Source organism: Amphibalanus amphitrite, unplaced genomic scaffold (genome assembly GCF_019059575.1).
Source record: "Amphibalanus amphitrite isolate SeventyFive unplaced genomic scaffold, NRLGWU_Aamphi_draft 000045F_arrow, whole genome shotgun sequence".
Taxonomy (NCBI): Eukaryota; Metazoa; Arthropoda; class Thecostraca; order Balanomorpha; family Balanidae; genus Amphibalanus; species Amphibalanus amphitrite.
In genome coordinates this window covers 616,066-643,707 of record NW_024881541.1, presented here as the reverse complement: position 1 = coordinate 643,707, position 27,642 = coordinate 616,066, and the positions used below count along the sequence as shown (strand labels likewise).

The 27,642-nt window shown below is 50.8% G+C and overlaps 1 protein-coding gene across 2 annotated transcripts; it reads right to left on the bottom strand.

Moving 5' to 3' along the window:
• Positions 1-39: 39 nt before the first annotated feature.
• Positions 40-27,642, bottom strand: LOC122377475 (inositol 2-dehydrogenase-like). 2 transcript variants are annotated; one of them, XM_043357530.1, is made up of 9 exons: positions 27,393-27,642; positions 26,998-27,118; positions 24,617-24,750; positions 21,822-21,984; positions 21,463-21,642; positions 14,960-15,087; positions 10,711-10,934; positions 937-1,102; positions 40-554 (listed from the first exon to the last, which is right to left on the bottom strand). In XM_043357530.1, the coding sequence occupies exons 2-9, from the start codon at positions 27,096-27,098 to the stop codon at positions 433-435; spliced, it is 1,218 nt and encodes a 405-aa protein (XP_043213465.1). In that variant the 5' UTR covers positions 27,099-27,118; positions 27,393-27,642; the 3' UTR covers positions 40-432. The 2 variants fall into 2 exon arrangements, with proteins under 2 accessions (XP_043213465.1, XP_043213464.1); XM_043357529.1 differs by having other exon boundaries at positions 27,377-27,494.

Sequence of the window (27,642 nt, the reverse complement as noted above, 5' to 3'; positions counted from 1 at the left end):
CATGAGTTTCGTTAGTAAAAGAATAAATGTCTTGCTTGCCAACATTGAATAAACACCTGTATTGATTAAGTGCTGTTAAATGCTGCTCAGCTAGTTACAAGATACGCTGCACGTCACATCATTGCTCAAACGTGCAAATATCGATGAATGCATACCTACAGCTGTGCCCGCACTGCCTATCAACCATGGCGATCGTATGCGTAAGGCTAAATGAAACATGAGGCGGTTGAGGACTGCGGCTAGCTCTCTGGTCTGATAGACAGAGCAACAACTTGCACTTGTGTCTAACTATGTCCTATTTGCGTAACTGGCTATAACGCAGCACGCGCCTAGACGGAGCGTCATTGCGGCGACACAGGGTAGCTGACGTGTTGAGCGCCGTGCCTAGTCGCTGAGACTGCCCTAACTCAGTGAACATTGCGTGAATAATATTCATTGGGCAGATTCATAGTCAAGCTCAACGAAGGCCCGCGTGCGGAGAGATTCTTCGCACGCCGAGGCAATCTGACTGACGCGCAGGCTGTCTTCGGGCCGAATCGGCAGCGGTATCTTTCCTGCAACAGAACAAAAAAGCCCTGTTAGCCAATGGCAGTAGAATGTGGGACACAGGTGCACAGGCGGACGCCAATCGAGGTGTATCCTCGGATGGTTTTCAATGGCACACACCGGCGACATGCTAAGCAGGCGCTGGATGGTGCGGCCCGGTGGCCAGGCCAGCATCAGTTAAGGGGCGCAGGCAATACGCGCGGAAAGTAGACTGATAGGCAACATAAGTGCGACGAGGCAAATGAAAAACTGTTGCAGGAGCTCCAATACGATGTAGCCTCTACTAATCGCATCCGTCTGGTAGTAGATCCTATTAGTTAACTGCTAATAAGTTATATGCAGCGGCCAGTATGACAGAATCCACCGTCGGGCAGTTGGCTGCCCACGCACCCTGCACGTAGTCGAGGAAGGAGTCCAGCTCGTTGGCGTAGCTCTCGCTGTAGCGGGAGGGAAAGGAGAAGTAGAAGGGCACAGCCGTCTCGCCGCCGGGCGTCAGGTGGTGCACGTTGACAGGCCTCTCGTTCCCGGCGGTCAGCAGCCCTCCCGGGCCAAACACCTGGCACAAACACCGGACCAAACACAGTCAGCAGCCCTCCCGGACCAAACACCTGGCACAAACACCGGGCCAAACATATTCATTAGCGGATCTCTCTCTCTCTCTCTCTCTCTCTCTCTCTCTCTCTCTCTCTCTCTCTCTCTCTCTCTCTTCTCTCTCTCTCTCTCTCTCTCTCTCTCTCTCTCTCTCTCTCTCTCTCTCTCTCTCTCTCTCTCCCTCTCTCTCTCTCTCCCTTTATTGTGCCGGGCTCCATCGAGCATTCTCGCCCAGGTTCGGGATAAGTCAGTGAGGTCAGACATAGGAGTGACACAATAACACATTTCGCGACACTTAGGGCTGCTTAACCTTCGCCCGCACATGGGGGATTGCCCCCCCCCCCAGATAGTCTTTCTGCTCTGCACTCAACATTTTCAGAGCTAGGAGCCTGATTTTTTGTATAGCTGCTCCTCTATCCTTTCTTGAAGTCCACTGAAAATTTCAAGTTTCTGTAGTTTTTGGTTTCGGAGATATAACCTTGTTTTTCAGGTCATGTCATGACCCAAATGACCAATTCTCAACATCGTGCGTTGGCTATGGGCCTTGTGAGCTTTTGACGCCTTTTCAGACATTGTGATTTTATTCACTTTCGATGACAACACAAAAACAGATATTCTAATTAGCCAGACGTTTCGGCCTCAGGGTGCCTTCGTCAGTGACAATATCGAGATACTAATACATTACCTAATAAATAAATCAATATCTTTTACGCTTTCAAAATACACATGACCTGGACATTTTTTTTAAATTTGACGCCTTGCTTTCGGCCTTTTTTTGCCAGTCTTACCTTCCACCTATCATGGAACATGTTGTTCGACGATGTACAGATTTCAAGGTCAGGGTCAATGTCAACCTAGGTCATCTAAAATAATTGCGTTTTAGGCAAGCTGAATCTACTTTTCGTGAAATTTTTGTAGCGTTGTCAGCGCGGCCACCGGCTGAGCGCCTTCCGTAATAACGGAACACCCGGGCCGCACGCACAGCCGTTCCGTAATTGGGGGATGTTAGTGATGGCCATGAAAATAAAAGACGTCATGGCGAATAAAGTAGTACCAATCGAGTTGAAATACCATCAACAGAGTCCTAAAAACATTTTTTTTTTTACAATATTGTCTTTCAATATTTCCAATATTCATCGCAAATGTCTTATTTTCTGAGGATTTTCTTCCACTGTTGTGACACCTTCAGCACTATGGGCGCCATTGCTTCTTTGAAGACGAGTGTGGAGGTATTGCGGCGGCGTATGATTCTTCAAGTTATAGGTGTTTTGCGTATTTTTAGAGTCTCAGTTGTGATTGTAAGCCGATATTGCTATATTGCACGGCCGCCGATATTGCTGGCCGTGGGCTACACCATACAGAAGCGGCATGCTTAACATAAAGCCTGACCTTGATCTTTAAATTAAGTACGCCTTGGAAAGGTCTCGGAGAGTCCTATCGAATGTCACCTCGCGGGACTTGGTAGGGATCATTGGCTCTTAACCCGCGCCCCACTGGGGGGGGGGGCTATTCATAGCCCCCCTCCCGTTTTTCTGCAATAACTTCCAAACCGCAAGACGTATCGGCGCCAAACTTTCAGTACCTTCGGCTGCATTAATTTGACACCTTGTGTCAAAATTTGAGCTTCGTACCTACCATAGGTCGGCCGGAAATGACGTCAGAGTGACGTCATGTTCGGCCGATTTCGACGCAAAACATTGAACCACGGCAATCGCTCCCAAGAGCTCAGTTTTTAAGCTAGATCCAATTTATTTGCATGACAGGACTCAGAATAGACTGCGCTATCAAACTGCTATCTCGAATTTTCGAAATTGTGAAAATTTCGAAAATTTAATATAATAAAATTCAAAATTTATATTTTTACATTTTTTTTCAAAAAGTTTTGTATTTTCGAAAAAAACGGAATATATGTGATAGAACGCATTATTATGACTAACTCTAGCAAGTTTAAGCTAAATATCTTCAAAAATGGCTAAGTTATACGCATTATTGCAAAAAATTCACAATCATTAATTTTTCAAATCAATTTTTCAGCACGTATTTGACATCGTACGCCAATATTAATAGCACCATCGTGTTCCTGAGCTCAAACGGCATCCAATGGACAACTTTTTTGTTGAAAAATGTTAACTTCAAAATTTGACCTTTTTTACCTGAAAGTGACCTGACCTAAGCTAAATTTGACTCAAAATTACCTCGAATGACACAGACGACATCAAATTCGAAATTTTTGGCCTAAAAGGACCATAAAACATGTGTCACGTGACCGACGCATGATATAATATTTTCGTGACCTGTGATGACCTGACCTTGACCTGAAAATTAAAGTACAAGTTTGGTACCCTCAGGGTATCTAGAGCATCTGTTCACGAGTGTGTGAACCAAAAATGAGCCTGATCTGACTTGTAAGACGGCGGCCAGAGCCCAAAACGTGAACAAGCCAAAATGCTAATAACTTTTACTTTGACCTGACCTGTGACGTCATCGGTGACTTCGAGGTCAATGAAATTAGTTTTCGCTCGACAGTTTTTCCGGGGCTATCAGACGCCGTTTGAATTTTGACGATCGGCCCAGTTGTTTCGGAGTTAGGAGGGGGGCTATGAATAGCCCCCCCCCCCCCAGTAGGGCGTGTTATACGCAGACCCCAGTGGGGCGCGGGTTAAGATATCGGTGGTAAACGCGTTCGGTCATATTAATACCCGAACACGCAAAGACTCCGTCGGCGATGAGATTTGAACCCATGACCTTCCTCTATATTTTCCAGTCGGAAGTTTTTTTTACCCCCAAGGTACCAGTTGGGTATTTGTCGAATGATGCCGAAACAAGCACCAGTAGTTTTAGAATTGATAGCTCTATCAGTATAGCTTGAAGGTGGCGTACCCACTACCCACTGATACAATGTAAGACGAGGAAGCCAGCAAAGTCCCAAATCATAAAATTTAACCACCAGCCCAATGTTAAAGAGACCCGACTTTGGGTGCTTCTACCCCCCAGGTACCACCTCAGTTTTTAAGAAATGCACGATTAGCCGACTTGTATTGACAGAGCTTGAAACAAGGAACGTTTTGAGGCTGAAGGTGGCGGTACACATTGCGCCAGATTTATTTGGGTTCAAGTAAACTTCAATTTTGTACGTTTTTTCAATGGAAAAAGGGTAACGCCAGAACATACCAAAAAGGTCCGTGGCCACGCTGACAACGCTACATGTGACTGCATTTTTGGTAAAAGCTTCTCAGATCATGATTTCATGTACCTAATATGGACACATAAACAATCGGTGCACACATCAGCATACACACAGACACACACAGACATACAAACACATATCATTGTGTTTGTATGTCTGTTTGTATGTCCTGATTGCCCCACAAACAAGGCAATCAGGCAACCTTGACCTAGTTATACCTAGGACTGAAATGAAGAAAGCGTCCTTCTCTTACAGTGGTGCAAAACTATGGAATAGCTTGCCCATTCATGTCCGAAACTATTCGAAAGCTGATTTTGTGAAATATATTTTGGAAAATCACGCGGTAAAATGATGTATATGTATGTGGTGTTGTTCCGGTGATGTCACATTGTTCGTTGTAATAATTGCCGGTTACTCATAAGGCTTCGCTGTCTCATCAAACTTTTTGTTATAGAAAATCGCTTTTGTTCTGCATTTTGATTTCGTTATACGTGCTTATGAATGACAGGGCACTGCGCTGCCTGTATTGTATGTATATGGTTTATGTGTGTCAATGTGTTTCCCTCTGTAATGCCCACCGAATGGTGGTTAGTGGGAATATGAAATAATAATAATAATAATAATAATAATAATCATTGACCTTGACCTAACTTGACCTGAAATGACCTCAGCAGCAAAAACCTGGTCAGGTAGTGTGACAATGAGGTTCTAGCTGGCTTGGCACCAGAAAACGGCATCGTCATCGGTATATGATAAGCAGCGCACTTGATATCCAACGGTGACCCAAAACAGCAACATTTTTTACTTTGACCTGAGCTGGAAGGTCAATGACTGACCTGAGAAGGTAAAACTGGGTATCATTGGATTTGTCTCTTCAAAGAATCTTTTTGGTCTTTACCGCGAAGCTCTATCTCCAACAGGAACGAAATGGCGCGGGGGTGGCAACCCCCCCATGTGCGTTCTAGGATGGGAAAATGACATGTGCGGGCGAGGGTTAATGCCTGGGTTTGACAGAGGGGTAGGTAACACATTGAACGGTAACATGAGTCATAGGAGCATCGAGTCGTTTCATGCGTTTTGTACACGATTCGTCGGAAAGTCATTTCATCCACAATAGAAACGAATTATACACCTACCATACGAAAGATGACGGTGAGCTGATTCCAAAAATGTATTTTTTATCGAAATCGTTCGATGGTCTTTTTCAAAAACTGCGTTTTTGTAAAAACGTATTAAATTTTAGTTCAACGAGCTGTGCATGATTCTTAACACGCGCACCGACGGGGGGGCGGATATCCGCCCCCCCTGAGGTTTTTCGCGGATAGCGGAAAAACCGCGGCGCGTAGCGCCGCAAAATTTAGTACGACTATTCCCTCATCAATTTTACACATGGTGTGCAAGTTTGAACCTCCTACCTTTTAAGGTCAGGTCACCAGGTCACTTTGAATGACCCAACCTCAAGTCACTTTTTTGCAACTTTGTCACCGTGCCAGAGCTACAGTAGATGTCGGAGGCCTTTGAAAGTCGCAGGATGTGATTAGATCATTAGTAGCTACAATTTGTATATCTCGGAATTTTGATATCGTTGACCTAAGGTCAGGTCAATTTCGCGACCTCCCCATTATAAGTCAATGGGGGAAAAATCAACTCCCTATTTTTACCACTAAAACGGGCCGGAATGGCCCCATATACCATACATGACTTCATATACGATCAACCTTCACTACCTTGAGGTCTGTTTTGCTGTTGGGCAGCTGTGAGGTCATGTGACGTCATCAAAGGTCACCAAAGGTTTTTGGCCAATAACTCCGTACAGGAACAAGATACAGCCGCGTGGATGGTCTTATTGTGTTCAGCTTGTCAAGACGCATCGAATGATATACATGATGACCTCGAGGTCACGTGACCTGAGGTCAACCTTTGACCTTGACCTTTCGAGGTCAATATATATATATATATCATTCGATGCGGATTGACGAGAGGATCACGATGGTGCCCTTAGTTTGTTCCTATCTTGACTAATTCGAAAGTTATTCGAGAAAAACTCTCTCCATATCTAGCGCCGCCATTTTTAGTTTTTCGACCCCTGTGACGTCATCTTTGACCTGACCTGAAAATGACGTTAGTAAAAATTGTAGATCTTGACCGTGCGTATCCGATGCCGTTTACCGCTTGTCGCTATCTTGCTTCGTTCTCGATATCTCAGGGGGGGGGGGCGGTCATCCGCCCCCCCCCCGTCGGTGCGAAGTTGGCGCAGACCCCCGTCGGTGCGCGGGTTAAAACCATAGGCATGTTTTTTGTTTGTTTTACAGTGAAAACTGAATGCCGAAGGAACAATAAGTAGCGAAAGAATATTCGCAGATATTAATATGCGTCTCTCACAGCCGGCAACACGGCGCAATCAAACAACTCAATGTCACGATGGATCAAAGTAAGCCACACAAAAGCGTGATATGACCCCTATCGACGCGCATACCCGGCGCTCTCGGCTGTCTGACGGGCTACGGAAGGGACGTTTAGCTGTCGCCCTACTAAATGAACGTCATATTTGTTGGTTTGACGATTCAAGTCGGTACTTAAGTTGTTCAGGATACCTGAGAGGAAGATTCATTGCTCTGTCATTTTCAATCATGTATGACTTTGCCTTTGTTTATATCTGCTTTGCTCAACTCAGCTAGGCATAAGGAAAGTTGGCCGCGCTGAGCTGTCAGAGCTTGTACCGGCCTCAGCTGGGCTAGAGTGGGGGTAGCGCCCGACGGCGCCGGGCAAGCTTTTGACCGGTCGCAGGGCCGAACAGCTGGGGCATTCCACGATAGATCGTACCACTTTTTCCAATTTGACACCCTCATCTCTCGGAATTTGACGAGAATTGGTCTCAATGGTAATCAAGGGCTCTGAATCCACCTGTAACAATTTCAGGCTTATCAGATAAGTATTTTTTTAGTTATGGTGTATAACATTTTTTGGATCTTGCTTTGCAGCGCTAAGTTTGGCGGGCTGTAACTCTAAGACGGATTATTCAAATGCCAAATGTTATATAACATTGAACTTGCAATGAAACAGAGATTAATATGTATTTTTGAAATTTCGAAAAATACGCTATTTTTGATATGACATATCGAGTTTTCTTTCATTTGTATTTTTTGGACTTTGGGACCAATTTTTTTTGAATTTTTATTTCTTAAAAAAAAATATTTCGCTCATTGTTAAGAAGTATGCAAAAAATTAGGAAGGTGTTCTTTCTATAAATGTATTTATTTTACGTCACGATAACGGTTTCGAATAGTGATTTCGGGAGGGGAGCTTACAACTGGCGTGGTAAAGCTGCCTAGCGCCATCACGGGTTACTGAAATTTCAATTGAAGTCTGAGTCATCTGAAAAAAGTGAAAAGAGGGTTCATCCAACCCTCTTTCCTATAAGCGCTAGGGTGAAAAAGGCTGTTTGGTTCTGACATTGTTTTGGACGCCAATGACCATAGCTGTCCGAGATAAAAGTTACAGGACGCATACATGGTATCCTCCAGAGGTCTCACAACTTGTATATCTGGGAATTTTTTAAGGTTACATGAGGTCAGGTCGGTGACGTGACATCACTGTTATAAGTCAATGGGGAAATATAAAAAAACTGTTATTTTGGCGCCGATAATGATCTAAAACTATCTCACGTACATGGTATCGTGATTTTATGCACTCCTTGCAAAGTCCAACGCTTCACTTTTGCATTGTTAACCTTGCGTGACGTCATTTATGACGTCACTAGGGTCGTACGAGTTTTTCATCAATAACTCCCGATCAAATGGAGCTAGAGAGTCGGGAAAGCCACCAGTGGACTCGGGAAGACCTTCCGAATCGAATGATATGCCATACGATACCCTTTGTCCAGCTTCGTGACCTGAGGGGCTCTGACCTGACCTTGACCCGAGGTCAACTACTTAAGTTGACCTCACCCTAGCAAAAAGTATACCATTCGATGCACCTGAGATAGGCGAACACAATGATGCCAAAATCGCGGCTCTGCGGCCATTTTTTTGCGAAGTTATTTACTAAAAACCGAACCCGTAACTTCAGTCACTTGACCTGACCTCAGACCCTAACGGTTAACCTGAGACCTTAAAATCGGGTACCAATCGCTGCGACTTGTAATGGCACACACGCTCGTTTTTCCCGCGAGGCTCTAGCTCCATTAGAAGCGAAACGGCGTGCTGGGGTGGTATCAACCCCTCCGAAACCCATTTTGTTTGCGGGAAAATGAGGAACTTATAGAAAGAACACCTTTCAAATTTTTGCATGTCGATTTGCAATGACATGAAGTTTATTTTGAAAAAATGAAAATGTGAAAAATTTTGGTCCCAAAAGTCATTAGAGGCAAATGAAAAAAAGATTAACCCTCGCCGGCCGAGGGGGGGGGGGGGTGCCGCCCCCCCCCCATAGGGTTTTTTTCACGATAGCTCCGAACACGCTGGCGATGGAGAGCTGAAACTTGGCATACCTGACCTTTGATTCAAGCCGGATCTTTTGACACCAACCGCATTTTTGGGTCAGGTCAGGTCACTGACCTATGACGTCATAAGTGAACCTCTGCACGGTCTTCAGATGTCGCAACTTCGCAACGCCCTCACTGCCAGAGGAGATGTCACAGGGAAATGAAACTTGCAGGATCTAGTATCCATTATGAGTCTCACAGCTTGTATATCTCGGATTCTTCCTAAAGGTCATATGAGGTCAGGTCATTTTCGTGACCTCACCATTATAAGTCAATGGGGAAAAATGAAAACTGCTATTCTGGCGCCGGGAACGATCTCCAACTATCTCAAGCACATAGAATCGTGATTTGATGCACTCCTTGCAAGGTTAGATGCGTCACTTTTGCAATATTGACCTTGCGTGACGTCATTTATGACGTCATCAAGGTCATATTAGTTTTTCGTCAATAACTCTTGATCAAATTGAGCTAGCGAGTCGGGAAAGCCACCAATGGACTCAGGAAGACCTGCCGAATCGAATGATATGCGACATGACCTCTTTCGACCAACTTCGTGATCTGGGGGTGCTGACCTGACCTTGACCTGAGGTCAACACCCCAAGTTGACCTGCCCGGACAAAAAGTATATCATTCGACGCGCCTAAGCGAGGCGAACACGATGCTGCCAAAATCGCGGCTCTGCGGCCGTTTTGTGCGAAGTTATTCACCAAAAACTGAACCGTACCTTGGGGCACTTGACCTGACCTCAGAGGTCACTGGTTGACCTAGGACCTTAAAATCGGGTACCAATCTCTGCGTCTCGTAACGGCGCACACGCTCGTTTTTTCCGCGACGCGCTAGCTCCTCCAGGGGCGAAACGGCGAGGGGGGTCGTACCCGCCCCCCCCCCCTCGGCCGGCGCGTATGTAGAAAACCAATAGGTCCGGCGAGGGTTAAGGTTTTTGCTCAACGATGAAAATTTTTCTTTGGAATTTTTAAATAGTAATATTAATTTTTGATTCATCGCAAGCTTAGTGTTGTTTACTGTTTGTTGGTTGCTCAACCCGTTCTTGAGTTAGAGGCCATCAAACTCACAGTTACAAACCGAATTTTAAAAAATGTAATGCAATATAACTCAAAAAGTCTTGATCTGAGAAGTCTGATATTTTGCCAGGCGTCTTTGGGGCCTAAGATTTTCTAGGACCGATTTTCATTAAAATCTGAGAGATGAGGGTGACGGGCCTGGTACGATCTATCGTGGAATGCCCCAGCTGTCACTGGTACAGCCTCTGACAGTGAAGCCCCGCTAACTTTCCCTGTGCAGGCATTGAGCGCAGCGGGACGGAGCAAAACCTATATAGGGCGCTGGTCCCGCCCACCCCGGGGCGCTGGTCCCGCCCACCCCGGGGCGCTGGTCCCGCCCACCCCGGGGCGCTGGTCCCATACACCCCGGGGCGCTGGTCCCATACACCCCGGGGCGCTGGTCCCATACACCCGGGGCGCTGGTCCCATACACCCCGGGGCGCTGGTCCCATACACCCGGGGCGCTGGTCCCATACACCCCGGGGCGCTGGTCCCATACACCCGGGGCGCTGGTCCCATACACCCGGGGCGCTGGTCCCATACACCCGGGGCGCTGGTCCCATACACCCCGGGGCGCTGGTCCCATACACCCCGGGGCGCTGGTCCCATACACCCCGGGGCGCTGGTCCCATACACCCCGGGGCGCTGGTCCCATACACCCCGGGGCGCTGGTCCCATACACCCCGGGGCGCTGGTCCCATACACCCCGGGGCGCTGGTCCCATACACCCCGGGGCGCTGGTCCCATACACCCGGGGCGCTGGTCCCATACACCCCGGGGCGCTGGTCCCATACACCCCGGGGCGCTGGTCCCCTACACCCCGGGGCGCTGGTCCCACCCACCTCGGTGCGCTGGTCGTAGCCGTAGACGGCGTTGCGGCTGAGGTCGATGGAGCCGATGGTGCCGCCCTCGAACTCCATGACGATGGCGGCCGTGTCGTGGTCGCCCAGCGCGGCGATCTCCGGCACGTGTGCCGACGCTGAGGCCAGCACCCGCAGCGGAAACTGGCCCAGGATCCAGCAGATCAGGTCGATGTCGTGCACGGCGCAGTCGTGGAAAATGCCACCTGGTTGGACGTGGTCAGTCACAAATCAACAACGACGTGCATTATCCAGCACATCGCCTAACGTTCAATTTTTTTTTCTTCAAAAGTGGTTCGGATCCAGATTCTCACGGCAGTTTTAGTAACTTCTGCGTCTGGACGTTAGTCTGGACAATAAACCACAACCAGTAAAATCTTTATTTTTTCGACTTGTGCTTTGTGCTTAGTAAATAGGGGAAGGTGGGCCATATTGGGGTACCGGGGCAATATAAGAAAGTGCATTTTATTCTAATCAGGTGTTGCTATCTTAAATCGTTTCTGGCAATTCAAACTTCGCTCATTCGCCGCCCTTTTCCGGTGGACGCCAACGGGAAGCGGCGTTGCTGAGGATCGCGGGTAGGGTTTTTTCATGGTGCTGATACATTTTCAACGTTTGTTTGGTGTCTTCCTAGGTGAAAATCCGCTTGGGTAGGTTTGTGATAGTCAGTGAAAGCAATGACTCTCTTCCGAGCCAACCTTTCGCTGCAATAGAGTCGCCGGTCATTTTGATAAACATGAACGATCCTGCTCTATTGCCAACGTCCCCGGAGTAAAACGAACTTTTCCGGTGGAGGCGATATGGAATGTAGTACCCCATTTTGCCACATTTACCATTTTTACATGCCCAAAAGTGGTTTTTGTTACAGTCTACTCTCGCCCTGGCAGGTCATTTTTTCATAAGCAGGACTAGCAGGACACCTACGTTACAATGTAACATAAAACTTACCAAATCTGCCGAAGTTTTTATTCCCATGGACTGATATTGTCATGCCGGCCAACGCACAACAGGACCACCATATCGGCAACATGATTCGGTTCCAATTGTCTTTGAGCCTCTACGAATAATCGGCATAAGATTTAAATAACGCTTTTTGGATATTCTCTTAAAAAAGAGCCGGTATTCTGTGGATTCACTGAAAAAGAATCGCTGATCCGCGGATTACCTAGGAAGTTCGCAGATCCCCGGGACTCTTCAGCGACTTCACGGACGCACTGGAAACTCTAGTAAATCCGCGGAGCCACGGCAGTGATTCCGCGGATTAACGAGAGTTTATGTGAGTTCGCGGAGTCCCTAGGGATTTCGCGGCTTGTAACTAGTAACTTCGCAAACTCACAGATTTCGTGGACGCACTGTAACATATACACGTAGCGTAAAACTATGACCACTATTTGATTCCTCGAGACAGGCTGCGTCGAATCAATAGTGCTTTTATGCAAAAATATAAGCTTTTGAATTTGACCTTTATTTACCTAACCTTCACCAAAACGTAACCTAAACTGGTCCCAATCGTCGCCCAGCCCACAAATTTAAATTTTTAAAAGTAAAACTCACTTCAAAACATGTACAATTTGGTGTTTCACACGGTGAAATTTGGTGTTTCTAGGTGCCATAGGAGCCAATCGCGGGGGGTCGCATCGACCCCCTCCCGCCAGGCTGCGTTATGAAAAATGCCCTACCAGGGCGAGGGTTAACCCTCGCCGGCCGAGGAAGGGGGGGGGGAGGATGCCACACATATTTTTTTTCGCGATAGCTCCGAACACGCTAGCGATAGAGAGCTAAAACTTGGCATACCTGACCTTTACTTCAAGCCGGATCTTTTGACACCAACCGCATTTTTTAGTACGGTCAGGTCACTGACCTATGACGTCATAAGTGAAGCTCTGCACGGTCTTCAGATGTTGCAACTTCGCAACGCCCTCACTGCCAGAGAAGCTTTCACAGAGAAATGAAACTTGCAGGATCTAGTATCCATTACGAGTCTCACATCTTTTATATCTCAGATTTTTCCTAAAGGTCATATGAGGTCAGGTTATTTTCGTGACCTCACCATTATAAGTCAATGGGAAAAATGAAAACTGCTATTCTGGCGCCGGGAACGATCTCCAACTAACTCAAGCACACAGAATCGTGATTTGATGCACTCCTTGCAAGGTTAGATGCGTAACTTTTGCAATGTTGACCTTGCGTGACGTCATTTATGACGTCATCAAGGTCATATTAGTTTTTCGTCAGTAATTCCCGATCAAATTGAGCTAGCGAGTCGGGAAAGCCACCGATGGACTCACTCAGGAAGACCTGCCGAATCGAATGATATGCGGCATGACCTCTTTCGACCAGCTTCGTGATCTGGGGGCGCTGACCTGACCGTGACCTGAGGTCAACACCCTAACTTGACCTGACCGAAACAAAAAAGTATATCGTTCGACGCACCTGAGCGAGTCAAACACGATGCTGCCAAAATCGCGGCTCTGCGGCCGTTTTTAGAGAAGTTATTCGCCCAAAACTGAGCCGTACCTTGGGACACTTGACCTGATCTCAGAGGTCACCAGTGGACCTAGGACCTTACAATCGGATATCAATCTCTGCGTCTTGTAACGGCGCACACGCTCGTTTTTTCCGCGACGCGCTAGCTTCACCAGGGGCGAAACGGCGAGGGGGGGGGGGGGTCGTACCCGCCCTTCCCCCACGGCCGGCGCGTAAGGAGAAAACCAATAGGTCCGGCGAGGGTTAAACTGCTATCTCAGATATTCAAATTTTTGAAAATTTCAAAAAGTATATACAGTAGAATCCGCTTAATAAATTCTCGGATAATAAGTCCAGCCGCTTATTGTGGCCGCTTGAGCTGTTCACGGATTTTCTCCATAGATACCCATAGTTTATAAATCCGCTTAATAAATCCACCCACTCCGCTTAATAAAGCCACTTGGGAGCTTCAAAGTCCGCAGTGACGTCTCCCCGCTCAAAATGTGGCATCCAAACCGCTCCCAAAGAACCGCTCTGGAGCAGCGGTCTCCAGCAGTTGGAGTTCTAAAAACAGCAGAAGGAGTTAAGGGCTTTCAAGAGCGCAATCACCATGCACCTCAAAGAAATGTTCCCGGCAAAGCAGGCACGCTCGGCTGTTCCGTTGGCATGGCAGGCATGGCGGGGAGTGATCGCGGAACTGAGGTCCGTTGGTCAACTGAGGTCAAATGACGTTTTTGCCAATAACTTGGCACATAATGACGCTAGAGCTTACAAAATGGTGTCATTGTGTTCCTGGTGATCAGCCAAACGAATGATATGCGATATGATGCAATTTGGTTAACTTGAACTTAATTAATTACTTAGTGTTTACTTAAAAATTAAGAAAAACTTTAAGTACACTTAAGCAAGCAAAAAGTATATCATTCGACGCGCCTTGCCGTGCTGAGTTCACTGGTGCTTTTTTTCTCTATCTTAATTAGATCAAAAGATATAAGCGAAAAACTTTTGACCTGTTTTTAGCGAAATTTTTACATTTATACCCCCCAAACCCCCCTAAATATTGACCTAGAGCAACCAAATTTGCACAGGGGCGAGAACTTCAGGGGGCCACCTACCTACCAAATTTGGTGTTTCTAGGTGCCATAGGAGCCAATCGCGAGGGGGGTCGCATCAACCGCCCCCCCCCTGCCAGGTCGTGTTATGAAAAATGCCCTGCCAGGGCGAGGGTTAAGTCAACTTACGTAGTTTCCTCGATTTTTTTTCGATGCGTCTCAATGAGAGACACACTATACTGGGTCAATAAACGATACGCATTCATTGACGCCAAAGTAACCCCAAAAAGACGTCGAAAATTGTTTCGGAAAAATCTGTCTACTTTGGTCTACTCTGCTTGCCAAGCGTTCAAATCTGAGGACAGGGCAGCGAAAGAACTTTGAAGTGGTGATGAACGCGCTTTCCCTGACTCCCTAGCTCTTTTGGTTCACGAGATATACACCGATTTGTGAAGAAAAAATGTTGAAACGGGGAAGCATTTTCGTTATATTGTTATCTTTGGTCACCTCCACTCTCCAGTCATATCAAGGATAGCCTGAGCGAATCATTATCATTATAAATCTGAAATATTTTGTAACGAGCTATCTATGCATGTCTTCTTTCAGAGTCTTTCTAGCATTCCTAGTTTATCTTTAGATAAATCGGTTGGCCAATATAATGGCGAAGTTGGCTGAGACCCCGGGCGCGGGATATAAGACGGCGCCAAACGGACCGGACTGTCGCAGGAAGTCGATGGAGGGCAGCGGTGAGTCGCGCGCCACCGTTTTGATGGTGTGGACGACACCGACGTCGCCGCGCCGCACTCCGCTGCGCACCGTCTGCAGGGCCGGGTCGAACCGCCTGCAGCGACAGGGCGCCGCCGCGTCAGCACACGGCCACCGCGTCAGCACACGGCCACCGCGTCAGCACACCACCACCCCGTCAGCACACGGCCACCCCGTCAGCACACGGCCACCCCGTCAGCACACCGCCACCCCGTCAGCACGCGGCCACCGCGTCAGCACACCACCACCCCGTCAGCACACCATCACCCCGTCAGCACACGGCCACCCCGTCAGCACACCACCACCCCGTCAGCACACCGCCACCCCGTCAGCACACCGCCACCCCGTCAGCACGCGGCCACCGCGTCAGCACACGGCCACCCCGTCAGCACACCACCGCCCCGTCAGCACACCGCCACCCCGTCAGCACACCAACACCCCGTCAGCACACCGCCACCCCGTCAGCACACGGCCACCCCCTCAGCACACGGCCACCCCGTCAGCACACCGCCACCCCGTCAGCACACCGCCACCCCGTCAGCACGCGGCCACCGCGTCAGCACACCGCCACCCCGTCAGCACACCGCCACCCCGTCAGCACACCACCACCCCCTCAGCACACCGCCACCCCGTCAGCACGCGGCCACCGCGTCAGCACACGGCCACCCCGTCAGCACACCACTACCCCGTCAGCACACCACCACCCCGTCAGCACACGGTCACCCCGTCAGCACACCACTACCCCGTCAGCACACCGCCGCCTCCCAGCTGCAGCCCAACGGCGCAACGGAGCCAACTGCAGAGAACCTCGCCCTCTACTGCTGGCATTGGGAGTAATGGCGTTTGGCATAAGTCGAGCATACAAGCCGACACCTTCTAGGACATTGCATGGTTGCAGCATGCAGTATACGCAGTGCGGTAGACCGCGCCCAAAGCCAGGGCCCCGGGTAGCCGGGTCGGGGCAGCCTGCGCGGACCCAAGCCGGGGCCGCGCGTCTTCCCGGTGTCATGGATAGCCTGGGGCTGCGGTGGCGTCAGAGCTCGGGCCGAGGACGGCCTGTGTGTCGGGAATAAACAGTCTGGAACCGACTGAGCGTCTGTGCACTTCAGTGGCGACAAGGACCGAACTCACGTGTGGTATGGCGCTGGCCCGGGCGCCCGAGTTCGACGCGGGTGTTGAGTGTTTCGGTGGTTATACTCGGAGGCTGGAACAGTATTTTGTGGCGAACGATGTTGACGCGTCACAACACGTGAAACGCCGCGCGATTTTCCTGAGTGCTATCGGGCCGGTGACGTTTGCGCTGTTGGAGGATTTGATCGCTCCGGCCTCAGTGACAGACGTGAAGTATGGAGACCTGGTAAAGGTGCTGTCGGAGCATTTTGAGCCGTCGCCGTCTCGGATCTTGGCACGTTACCGATTTCATACGTGTGATCGCGAGGACGGTGCGTCAGTCTCAGCTTATGCTGCGACTCTGAGGCGACTGGCGCGGCCATGTCAGTTCAGCGCGGAGGTGCTCGACGAAATGCTCCGAGATCGGCTGGTCTGTGGAATCCGGAATCCCAGACTTCAGTCCAGACTGCTCAGCACGGAGGATCTCACTCTCAGCTCTGCGCTCGCGATCGCTCAGGCGTTCGAATCGGCGGCTGCCAACGCCAGTGAGCTGAATCGCAGCAGTCCCGTGTCATCAGAGCGAGCGGATCTGCAGCCCGTCCATCGGGTGGAGGAGCGCCGACCGCGGCGGAGTCCGTCCCGAGTGGCGGCGACGGGTGGCGCTCGAGCTCAGTGTCACCGCTGCCGGCAGAGAGGACACGAGCCGGCCGTGTGTCCGTTTCGCTTCCGGCGCTGTTTTTCTTGCGGGGAGGTGGGTCACTTGCGAGTGGCCTGCCGACGGCGCACGCCGGCGGTCCGGGCGGTTCAAGTGGAGTCGGCAGAGCATTCCACAGCTTCCGGTGCAGCTGCGGCGGAGCCGAGGAGCCCGGAGAGAGTGGAGGAGGATGTGTATGCTCTGTTCGGAGTCTACAGTGCCGGTGTCTCGCCGCTCTCGGAGGCCGCGACCGCTCGCTCGGAGGACACAGTCGAGCGGTGCGCAGCTGGTGGCGGCGTGGGTGTGGGCGCTGCTACGTTTGCTGCGAGTGAACCCCACGGGGGTGGCTCCGATGAGCCTAAGGTCGGCGCTCTTGCTTCTGGCGCGGCGGCGGCGGCGGCAGCTGGCAGTGGCGCGGGGCGCTCGGCTGATCGTGAGTCTGCCGGCGGGCCCGGCGGCGGCGTGCATCGCACGGAGGGAGCTGAGGGAGTGGCACCGAGGCGGCCTCAGCGCTGCGGGCCGTACATCGTTCCGGTGCGGCTGAACGGCAAACTGCTGGAGATGGAGCTCGACACGGGAGCTGCCGTCTCCGTCTGCTCGGAGCGCGCGTTCAAGAGGCTCTGGCCGACCGGCGGTCCGCCCATGGAGCGCTGTGAGCAGACTCTGAAAACATATAGCGGTGGAACGATCGGTGTGTGCGGTCAGGTGATGGTCGATGTGCAGTATGGTGACACATCGGTCCGTGTGCCGCTCGTGATCGTTCGCGGTGGCGGTCCGTGCCTGTTCGGGCGTGATTGGCTCGCTCGCATTCGGCTGGACTGGTCGTCAGTGTGCGTCATGACGGCCAGCTCGCGGGTGGACGCGGTGCTGGCTGAGTTCCCAGACGTGTTCGACGGGGAGCTGGGATGCTTCAGAGGTGAGCCGGTCACGGTGGATGTCGATCCAGACGTCCAACCCCGGTTTTTCAAACCGCGCGTCGTCCCGTTGGCGTATCGGGATCAAGTGGAGCAGGAGCTGGATCGGCAAGTGAAACAAGGACTCTGGGAACCCGTCGCACATAGTAAGTGGGCTGCACCGCTCGTGGTGGTGCCTAAGGCTGGGGGAAAGGGTGTGAGGTTGTGTGGCGACTACCGCTTGACTGTGAATAAGGCGGCTAGGGCAGATCAATACCCCCTCCCTCGCGTCGAGGATTTAATGTCGCGACTGACCGGGGGGACAGTGTTCTCGAAATGTGACCTTAAGTCAGCGTACAATCAGCTGGTGTTGGAGAAAGAGTCGCGTCAGTATCTCTCTCTGAACACGCCCCGCGGCTTGCTGCGGCCGACCAGGCTCAGTTTTGGGTACTCGGCAGCGCCGAGTTTGTTCCAGCGGACGATAGAGACGCTGTTGGCTGGCATCGAGGGCGTGGGAGTCTTTTTAGATGATGTGATCATCACCGGCCGTGACATGGAGGCGCATAACCGTGCCCTCCGGGAGGTTCTGCGGCGGTTCAGTGACGCCGGCCTCCGAGTGAACCGGGACAAATGCAGTTTCGGCGTGCCCAGTGTCGAGTATCTGGGGTTCAGGATCAGCGCGCGCGGTGTCGAGACGACTGAGGAGAAGGTATCTGCCATCCGTAACGCGCCGGAGCCGCAGAACGTCTCGAAGTTGAGATCGTGGCTCGGTCTGATCAACTATTATGCAAAGTTCATACCGAACTTGGCGTCCGTGCTCTCACCCCTGTACCGCTTACTGCGACGTGATGCACCGTGGGTGTGGTCTGAGACCGAGATGCGTGCTTTTCAGACAGCAAAAGAATTGCTGCTGAAACCCGCAGTGCTGGCTCATTTTGACTCGTCCCTCCCCGTGGTCCTGACATGCGACGCCAGCCCCGTGGGAATCGGGTGCATTCTGAGCCAGGTACACGGTGACGGCGAGAGACCGGTGGCATTTTACTCCCGATCTTTGAACAGTACAGAGGCTCGTTACTCACAGACGGACAGGGAGGGCCTGGCTGTGGTGAGCGGGGTCAAGAAATTTAATTATTTCTTGGCCGGTCGGTCATTCGTGATCCGCACGGACCATAAACCTCTGTTGGGACTGATTGGGGAACAGAAATCGCTTCCGGTGATGGCGTCGCCCCGTGTGATGCGATGGGCGATGCTTCTGGCGGGGTATGATTACCGGCTGCAGCACGTGGCGGGTAGTAAAATACCTCACTGTGACGCGCTGAGTCGGCTTCCCGTGCCGTGCCTGTCAGCAGAGTCTCCGTGTCCCGCTGAGCTCATAAACTTACTCGAGTTTCTCAACTCCTCGCCGGTCACCGCAGATCAGATCCGTCTTTGGACCGCCAGAGACCCGACGCTGTCCCAGGTGTATCAGTTTGTTCAGAACGGCTGGCCAGAGGTGGACGTAGAACAGGTTGAGCTCCGTCCGTATAAGGCGCGGTTAGGAGAACTTAGCCTGCAGGACGGGTGTGTGATGTGGGGGTCTAGGATCGTCATTCCGCGGCAGGGCCGGAAGGCGGTCTTGGAGTTGATACATGAGGGACATAATGGGGAGAGCAGGTCCAAATCGTTCGCACGCATGTACGTGTGGTGGCCCGGGATGGATGGCGAGATCACGGATACGGTGCGTAAGTGTGTCGCGTGTCAGTTGCAGCGTAACCGAGAGCCTAGCTCGCCGCTGCACCCGTGGGCCTGGCCGGCTGCCCCGTGGGAGCGTGTTCACATGGATTTCTGTGGCCCCCTGAATGGACATATGTTTCTGGTAGTAGTCGATGCGTTCTCAAAGTGGATGGAAGTGTGTCCGCTGCGAGCGGCGACCACAGAGGCTACAGTAGAAGCGCTCCGCGTTCTATATGCCCGGTGGGGGTTGCCGAAAACCGTCGTGTCTGACAATGCTCAATGTTTTGTTAGCGCTGGTTTTAAAATGTTCTGTGAGGAGAATGGTGTTCGGCACATTACCACTCCGCCATACTCGCCAAAGTCCAATGGCTTGGCCGAGAAGTCTGTTCAGACATTTAAACACGGGTTTACTCGTCAGAAAACCGGTTCCGTTTTGTGTAAAGTGTCGCGTTTTTTGTTTAAATACCGTGCCACCCCGCATAGCACGACTATGCGATCCCCGTCTGAGCTGTTTCTCGGTCGGCAGTTCCGGACGCATCTGGATAGCCTGCGCCCGGACTTGCGTCGACGTGTGGAGCAACGTCAGTGCGCTCAGAAGAGCTCGGCGGACCGCGGGGCTAAGGAGCGCCACTGTGTGCCCGGTGATGCCGTGTACGTGTCGGCGGTGGACAGACTGAGCGGGGTGGAGGGAGTGCGTTGGCTGCCAGCGGTTGTGGTAAGCCGCAAGGAAACCGAAGTGGTCGTTTGTTTGGAGAGTGGGAATTTGTTGCGTAGACATGTAGATTGTGTGAGGATGCGCGTGACGAACGGGGCGGAAGGGTTTGATGATGTAGAGTTAGCACCCAGTGTTGGGCCGGCAGCTCCGCCCGCTGCAGTGCCATGTGATGTACCCGTCGGCGGCGACCGTCCAGGCCGGGCGCTCCGGTCGAGCGACCAGCGCCGGGCGCCCAGGCGCTTAGGCTACGATAGAGATTTCGCCCAAATATCTGTGGTGGAGGGATGCGGTAGACCGCGCCCAAAGCCAGGGCCCCGGGTAGCCGGGTCGGGGCAGCCTGCGCGGACCCAAGCCGGGGCCGCGCGTCTTCCCGGTGTCATGGATAGCCTGGGGCTGCGGTGGCGTCAGAGCTCGGGCCGAGGACGGCCTGTGTGTCGGGAATAAACAGTCTGGAACCGACTGAGCGTCTGTGCACTTCACGCAGCACGCACTAGCGATTTACCTTTTACGTCGACCGTGCCCGCTACTCCATGTCGCCGCATTACCAGACATCCGTCACCGCGAAATGTCACATTACCAGCAACCAATCACCACCTAGTGTCACATTACCAGCAACCCGTCACCGCTGGATGAAGCATTACCAGCCACCTGCCACCGCTAAGTGCCACATTACCACCCACCCGTCACCGCTTAGTGCCACAATAAACCCACCCGTCACCGCTAAGTGCCACATTACCACCCACCCGTCACCGCTAAGTGCCACATTACCAGCTACCCGTCACCGCTAAGTGCCACATTACCAGCTACCCGTTACCGATAAGTGAAGCATAACAGCCACCCGTAACCGCTGAGTGCCACATTACCACCCAACCGTCACCACCTAGCGTCACATTACCAGTCACCCGCCACCGCTGAGTGCCACGTTACCACCCAGCCGTCACCACCTAGCGTCACATTACCAGTCACCCGCCACCGGTGAGTGCCACATTACCACCCACCCGTCACCGCTAAGTGCCACATTACCAGCTACCCGTCACCGCTAAGTGCCACATTACCAGCTACCCGTTACCGATAAGTGAAGCATAACAGCCACCCGTAACCGCTGAGTGCCACATTACCACCCAACCGTCACCACCTAGCGTCACATTACCAGTCACCCGCCACCGCTGAGTGCCACGTTACCACCCAGCCGTCACCACCTAGTGCCACATTACCAGTCACCCGCCACCGCTGAGTGCCACATTACCACCCAGCCGTCACCGCTGAGTGCCACATTACCACCCAGCCGTCACCGCTGAGTGTCACGTCCCCGGCCAGAGCACCCACCGGTTGAAGGCGCAGAACACGGAGAGGCCCCGCTGCTCAGCCAGTTGGTAGCACAGCCGCGCCTGCTGCTCGTTCTCCCCGATCGGCTTCTCGGAGAAGACCAGCTTCTCGGCGAGCAGCGCCTGCTGGATGATGTCGAAGTGCGTGTGCGTGGGAGTGGCCACCATCACCGCGTCCACCCTGTGTCAGAGGGCACCGGTGAAACGGCATGGCCACGGGGACGACACCGAATGACATTGACACTTGAACTGATATCGGTTTAAAAGCTATCAAATTGGCGGCTGGTCCTGGGCAGCCGTGTGGACCGTTGTGATTACGGTGTGCGGCGCGCTGTGTGTGCGCGTGTGCCGGCCACTGACCGCGGGTCGGCCAGCACCGCGCCGCTGTCGGCCGGCAGCACGTTCGGCGGCATCCTGTCACCCCAGCGCTCCTTCATAGCGTCGTAGCGCGCCTGGTCGCTCTCCAGGGTGTACACCAGCGACACCCTCGGGTTGATCATCAGGTTACCGAGGTGAATGACACCTGCAGGAGAACCGGACACCTTCAGAGTTTCTGGCGGCACGTTCCTCGATTATTGAGGACATATGAGTGAACGATATGCATAAATTTAGGGTAGGTGTGTACCATTCTTTATCAAGAAGTTCATAATCATGTTACATGAAAAATTGACAATTACGTTATACTGTCACTTAATGTGTTTTGTTATTTTCAGGTCTATATTCATCAGCTGTGAGCTTTCTAGCGAGCGAGCGAGCTTGTTTGTCTGTGGTATAACGGTGATGGAGGGAGACGGCGAGGGAGACGCTAAACGTACCCACTTTCTCTCCGCGCTATAGGTGAAAGCGCCACATATTAGGCACCCGTGGTGAACTGAATGATGTTTTGTGCAGTAGAAGTACGATGTATTTGTCGACGTGTGATTTTGTGCACGAGATGTGGAAAAAGTAAAGCCTTATTTTCTGGGTCAGTGTGGGGAGATGTGAGGGATCTTGACAAGAATCGAGTTTGGAAGGATGTGTTCTTATGAATATGACGAATACAAACGATATATCATCACAGTTGGCATGAGAGACCGAGGATTTAGTGAAGTCATGATTTCTGAGTTTTCGACAAAAAACGGCTAATGTTTAAAAGCCGTATAAAGTCCCAGAATAGACCGCGCTTGGTGCCTGCCAAATCTCAATATCATTCGTCATATCCCAGAATAGACCCACACACACATGAAGTAAAGCCCCTTAGGCTGCCAATAGGTACCCTGCTAAATCAAAATGGCTGCCTTAATTTTTCATAATTGTTTTATGTTCTCCCAAATCTTGAAATGAATCAATTAAAATCCGGCCCCAATGGACCTTCCCAAAACACCCTTAAGCTTTTAAGATTGAGTTCAACTTTCGGGTCAAGGTCAGGTCAAAGGTCAAATTCTGGGGTTTTGCATGATGAGGCTTACGGACAGCGGAATCGATAGTTCCTGCTCAAAACTCACCAAAAATGACGTCAAAGGCCTAGTGAAGATACCATGTGCGTATAAGGGTCATACTAAGGACTGGTCAAGGTCAGGTCAGGTCACGAAAGGTCACGGTTTTCACTTTCTGCTACATGGGCATGTGACACATGTTTTATGGCTTATTTTTCACGCCGAATCCGATGGTCACTGTATAACCCAAAGTCACTGTACTGGTCATCAACAAACATAAAAAATCGTTTATATTATACATCACCAAGAAAAAAAGTCAATTTTTAAACTTTTAATTTTTGACATAAAAATGCACTTTTCTAGACGAGTTTTGTCCAAGGAATCTAATGCTGCCATTTTTTTCACATGCGATGTTCAGAAGTGCCTCAAACTCACGAAAATGCGTATGACGTCACCGTGCCCTTTACATGTTCGAGCTATTTTTTACAATTTGGGGGTCAAAAATCAAGAAAGAAAGTTGAAATTTGGGACATCTAATGTTCTAATAGAGCTCTGTGACATATATTCCGGTTTTTTGAAAATTTTGAAAAATTTGATTTTATTAGCTGTTTTCCCAAAAAATATAGTTTTTTGAATTTTTAGGGGTAAAAAACGCACTTAACGGGAAAAGCGAGATGGCCATTTTAAAGAACTCCTTGAGCTGCGACTTTTCATGTCTTTAATTTGCAATTTGCTTAAACCCTCAATATTTGGCGATTTTTCAAACATTTCCATTTTTGACGAAAAAAGCCATGTAGTTACATCAATAAAATCGATATAACTCAAAAAGTTTTTGAAAAATTTGCATAAAAATTTGATAAAAGCCGTCACATTGATAACGAAGAAGGTATACGAGGTTTCAAGTTGATAGCGTAAGCGGTTCGTGAGTTATTTGTGAAAAACGGAGGGGAGGTCGGATCCGCCCCCCCCCCCCCCGAGGCGGTCGCGGGTTAAATTTGAAATATAGAATTAACCATAAAACATGCATCACGCGACGCAAATACAGGTTAGTTTATACAGTGACCTACCTGACCTATGTGACCTGACCTGGTATCAGTGAATTCATTGAGCAAAGTATGTATTTGAAATAGCATTGCTCTACCGATATTTTTCGATAACATGCCTTTTACTTGATGTTATGGCACAATTCTTAGAAGGCCTGTAAACGGTTAAAAATACGACCTTTGACCTGACCTATGACGTTTTCAATTGCAACTAGGTGGATGAAATTCTGTCACATAGTAGTTTCCCGGTGGGGCTACAGAAGCTGTTTGAATTTTGATAATCGGTCGGTAGCTTTCTGAGATAATCGGGGGACGAAATCGGCGTCTGCTACGGGTGGCAGGCTCCGGGAATGCGGGGCGCAGGGCAACAGTTGACACCAGGGAAATTTCAGACAGCTTCGGCTCCGGCTCCGGCTTCGGAGAAATAAAATCGGCTCCGGCTCCGGCTCTGGCTCCGGGTGAAATGTCATGGCGGCTCCGTCTCCGGCTCCGGGCAAAAATGTGCCGGCTCCGGCGGCTCCGGCTCCGGCTCCGCACCCCTGGTTGACACACCGTTGGGTATTGTTTAATAAGGTGTCTGCACGGGACAGTTGTGGTCTCACTTTGCAGGAGCGCATGTGCAGGGTACGGCCTCTTTACAGTCGCTACTGCAGCGAGGACTAGGTACTGCAGCGGCACACACGTCGGCGACACTCACCAGCCCGACCCAGACCGTACAGAGCGATGCCAATTGTCTTCTTGTCGACGATCTTGGTGCGCCTTTCCACCTTGACACTGTCTGTGGCGCCGGCCGCTCCCGTGGGTACAGAGCCATTAATCAGATTCTGATACCTATGGTCAGGAGAAAACAACATATCAATCTCCAACCGAGGTTGTCCGCCCCCCGTGTGCGAGCGAGGGTTAACAGAACTTAATCAATATGTGTTAACCTGCGCGAACTTGAGAGCTTTTTCGCCCCTAACGATTTTTCAACCCCAAACAGTAAGGATGTTGGCGCAAAACTTACAATTCACCACAGTGGTTAATTTTGCTTGTTTTCTGAAAGAAAAAAGTTGTAAGTATCTAGCTCGTTGATTCACATGACCGAAATTTAGAGACCCTTGCGAGGCAAATTTGACTATAGAGACGCAAACTTCAAACTGAGTAGGTTTTGGTTTGAATGGTGTTTCGCCATGTCTGGGATGAGGGTCACATTACAGGATGAAGGAAAATCCTAACTCATACTGAAATGTGTGGCTATCTTCCTAGGGTGATTGCTGGGCAATAAAAAACTTCTGATTGGTGTTTTTAGCTCAAGCTATTAACCCTCGCCCGTATCGGGGGGGGGGGGGGCGAACAGACACCCTCGGTTTTCACGAATAACTCGCGTAAAAAGCGACCGATCGCATGGAAACTTTGAGTACCCTCGATTTAATCAATGTTACAACTACCCTGAAAATTTTATGACCCTGACCCAAATTATCTTTGACCTGTGACCTATTTTTCGAAACCATGTTAGGCCGGAATCGTGATTCGGCGTATGTCGGCTCGCATTAGCCGAGCGTTTGCGGTCTTTTCGTGATTTCAAGCGTTCAAACATGTGATTTGATGTTGGACCCATGCATTAGGTTGGGTGTCAAGGTCACCTGAAGGTCAGGTCAGGCCATTGACCGTTGATGACCTCGGTTCACTTTTTCGAGTTTTACATGTTTTAGGCTAGTTTTTTAGCTTAATTTGAATTTAGCAACCATTTGAACATTTACGAAGTGTTAAGGTGCCTTTGTTACATGTTACGAAGCTGTCAGAGGCGGTTGACACGTACTATAAATACCCGGCAGGACCCCTATTGGTTGACATGACCTGACCTGACCCACCCTGGCCTAAATGCTCGAAGACATCATATGTGATCAAAACTAACATGATATTCGTGATAAACACCCCGAAAAAAACACTGGTAGCAGCCACACTCAACGACGTTTTAACAGGTCCCGATCTTCCCGATTTTTTAGGTCATTGACCTGACCTCAGTGGCGCGGGAACCGGGGGGGGGCTAGGGGGGCTGAGCCCCTCCAACTTTTCGGCTGGGGGGGCTCGTAATGTATTTGAGCCCCCCCAGCTGGAGGAATCGAAATCGGAAATCTACCAACATAATTTTATAGATCCTACATAGGCGCGGGAACTGGGGGAGAGGGCAGTGGGGGAAGCTTGCCCTCACAACTCTGGGGCCGTGGGGGCGGTGCCTCACAACTTTTCATGAGGCCAGGAACCGTTGGGGCAGCTTGTCCTCCCCAAATTAGGGGTTGTGAGTCACAAAGAAAGAAAGCATGTAAGTGAAAAATCTACCTATTTTACTGACTCGGCAACTCATTTGGCAGCTTAAAACCTTTATTCCAGGTTGCCAAAACGGTAGTTTCTTCACTCAGCTGAGACGGAATACCTCACTTTTTTGCAAATATTTTCTTCTTTTTTTTCGTTGAAAAGGCCAAGGTCTGAAAAATAAGTGGCCTAAAACCGATGAGAAAACTAGATTTGGGGGTACCCTAGGTTGATCTCTATGATGGTTCAGCCCCCCCAGTCTGGAAGAAGTTCCCGCGCCACTGCCTGACCTGAAAGGTCAACCAATGACCTAGGGTCTTAAAATTGGGTATCATCGGCTTCCTCTCGTCACGGGTGGGCAGCACGGTCGTTTTTTCCACGAATGTCTAGCTGATAGCTCAATCTGGTGCCAAACGGCGAGGGGACGTCCTACACGTTCGCAGCTGGCAAAACACCAATACGAGCGAGGGTTGAACCCCTTTTTTAGCTCAAAACTTAAAAGTGTACTTAATGTTCCTTGAGGCTCAATTTATCCAGAGCTCCATTCCGGTGGATATATTGTCTTTTTATTGGACACAATGCCGAGGACAACATACTTTAGATGCATCTCTAAGCAGCCTTCAAAAAGCCTAGATTCGTCCAGAGATAGGGATGACATGTGTAATGTAAGGGATTTCAACAAGGGGAGGGAGGGACGGGGGAGACGAGAAGTGACCGGCGTCATGGCGCCGGGTGGGCGGGGGCGCTGCGCTGCGCTGCGCTGCGCTGCGCTGCGGCTCGCACCTGGCGTATTTGAAGTCGGACTCGTGCTGGGTGCGGGCTCCGTCCAGGTAGGGCGACGGACGACTGAAGCTGCGGTGTTCCACCTCGACGGCGCGCTCCATGGCTGTCTCCTAGAGTCACACTGGCCGGCCGGCCAAACAACGCCATTCAAACCAACACGGTTTGGTGGAGAGCATTGTTCTCATTAACATAATAGGGTTCATTAGCATACGAGCATTACGAAGCTGCAGACGAAATTCGATTGAAATGCGCCGGCGCGATACGATATGTAGGCACACTGAGTGGCTACGACCACATCATGAATGTACTAATTTCGCAATATTATCCCGGCGGTATTGCACGGGCGCTAAGTGTGCCTGGGGCTGAGGCCGCCGCTTACCGCTGTCCGCTCCCACCTGGTGCCGTGGCTGGACTGGCGGTCCGTTCTGCTGCCGTGGCTGGACTGGCAGTCCGTTCTGCTGCCGTGGCTGGACTGACGGCCCGGTGCGGCTCACAGCGCTCGGCAGGTCCGGCCACATGCCTGTCAGCCAATGGCCGGCCACGCCCCCACATCTGGCAGCCCCCCCCCCCACCCACTCCGCCCTGCCCGATGGGGGATGGCTGCTGCTCGTCACATCTACATAGTGTGCTGTTTGCCGACTCCAG

Excerpts from the sequence above, each read along its gene's own strand:
- LOC122377475 (XM_043357530.1), bottom strand. The coding sequence starts at position 27,098 with ATGGAGCGCGCCGTCGAGGTGGAACACCGCAGCTTCAGTCGTCCGTCG. Across the intron at positions 24,751-26,997 it reads TCCGACTTCAAATACGCCAG|GTATCAGAATCTGATTAATG; the intron begins GTGCGAGCCGCA and ends TCCTGACCATAG. Across the intron at positions 21,985-24,616 it reads GTACGGTCTGGGTCGGGCTG|GTGTCATTCACCTCGGTAAC; the intron begins GTGAGTGTCGCC and ends GTTCTCCTGCAG.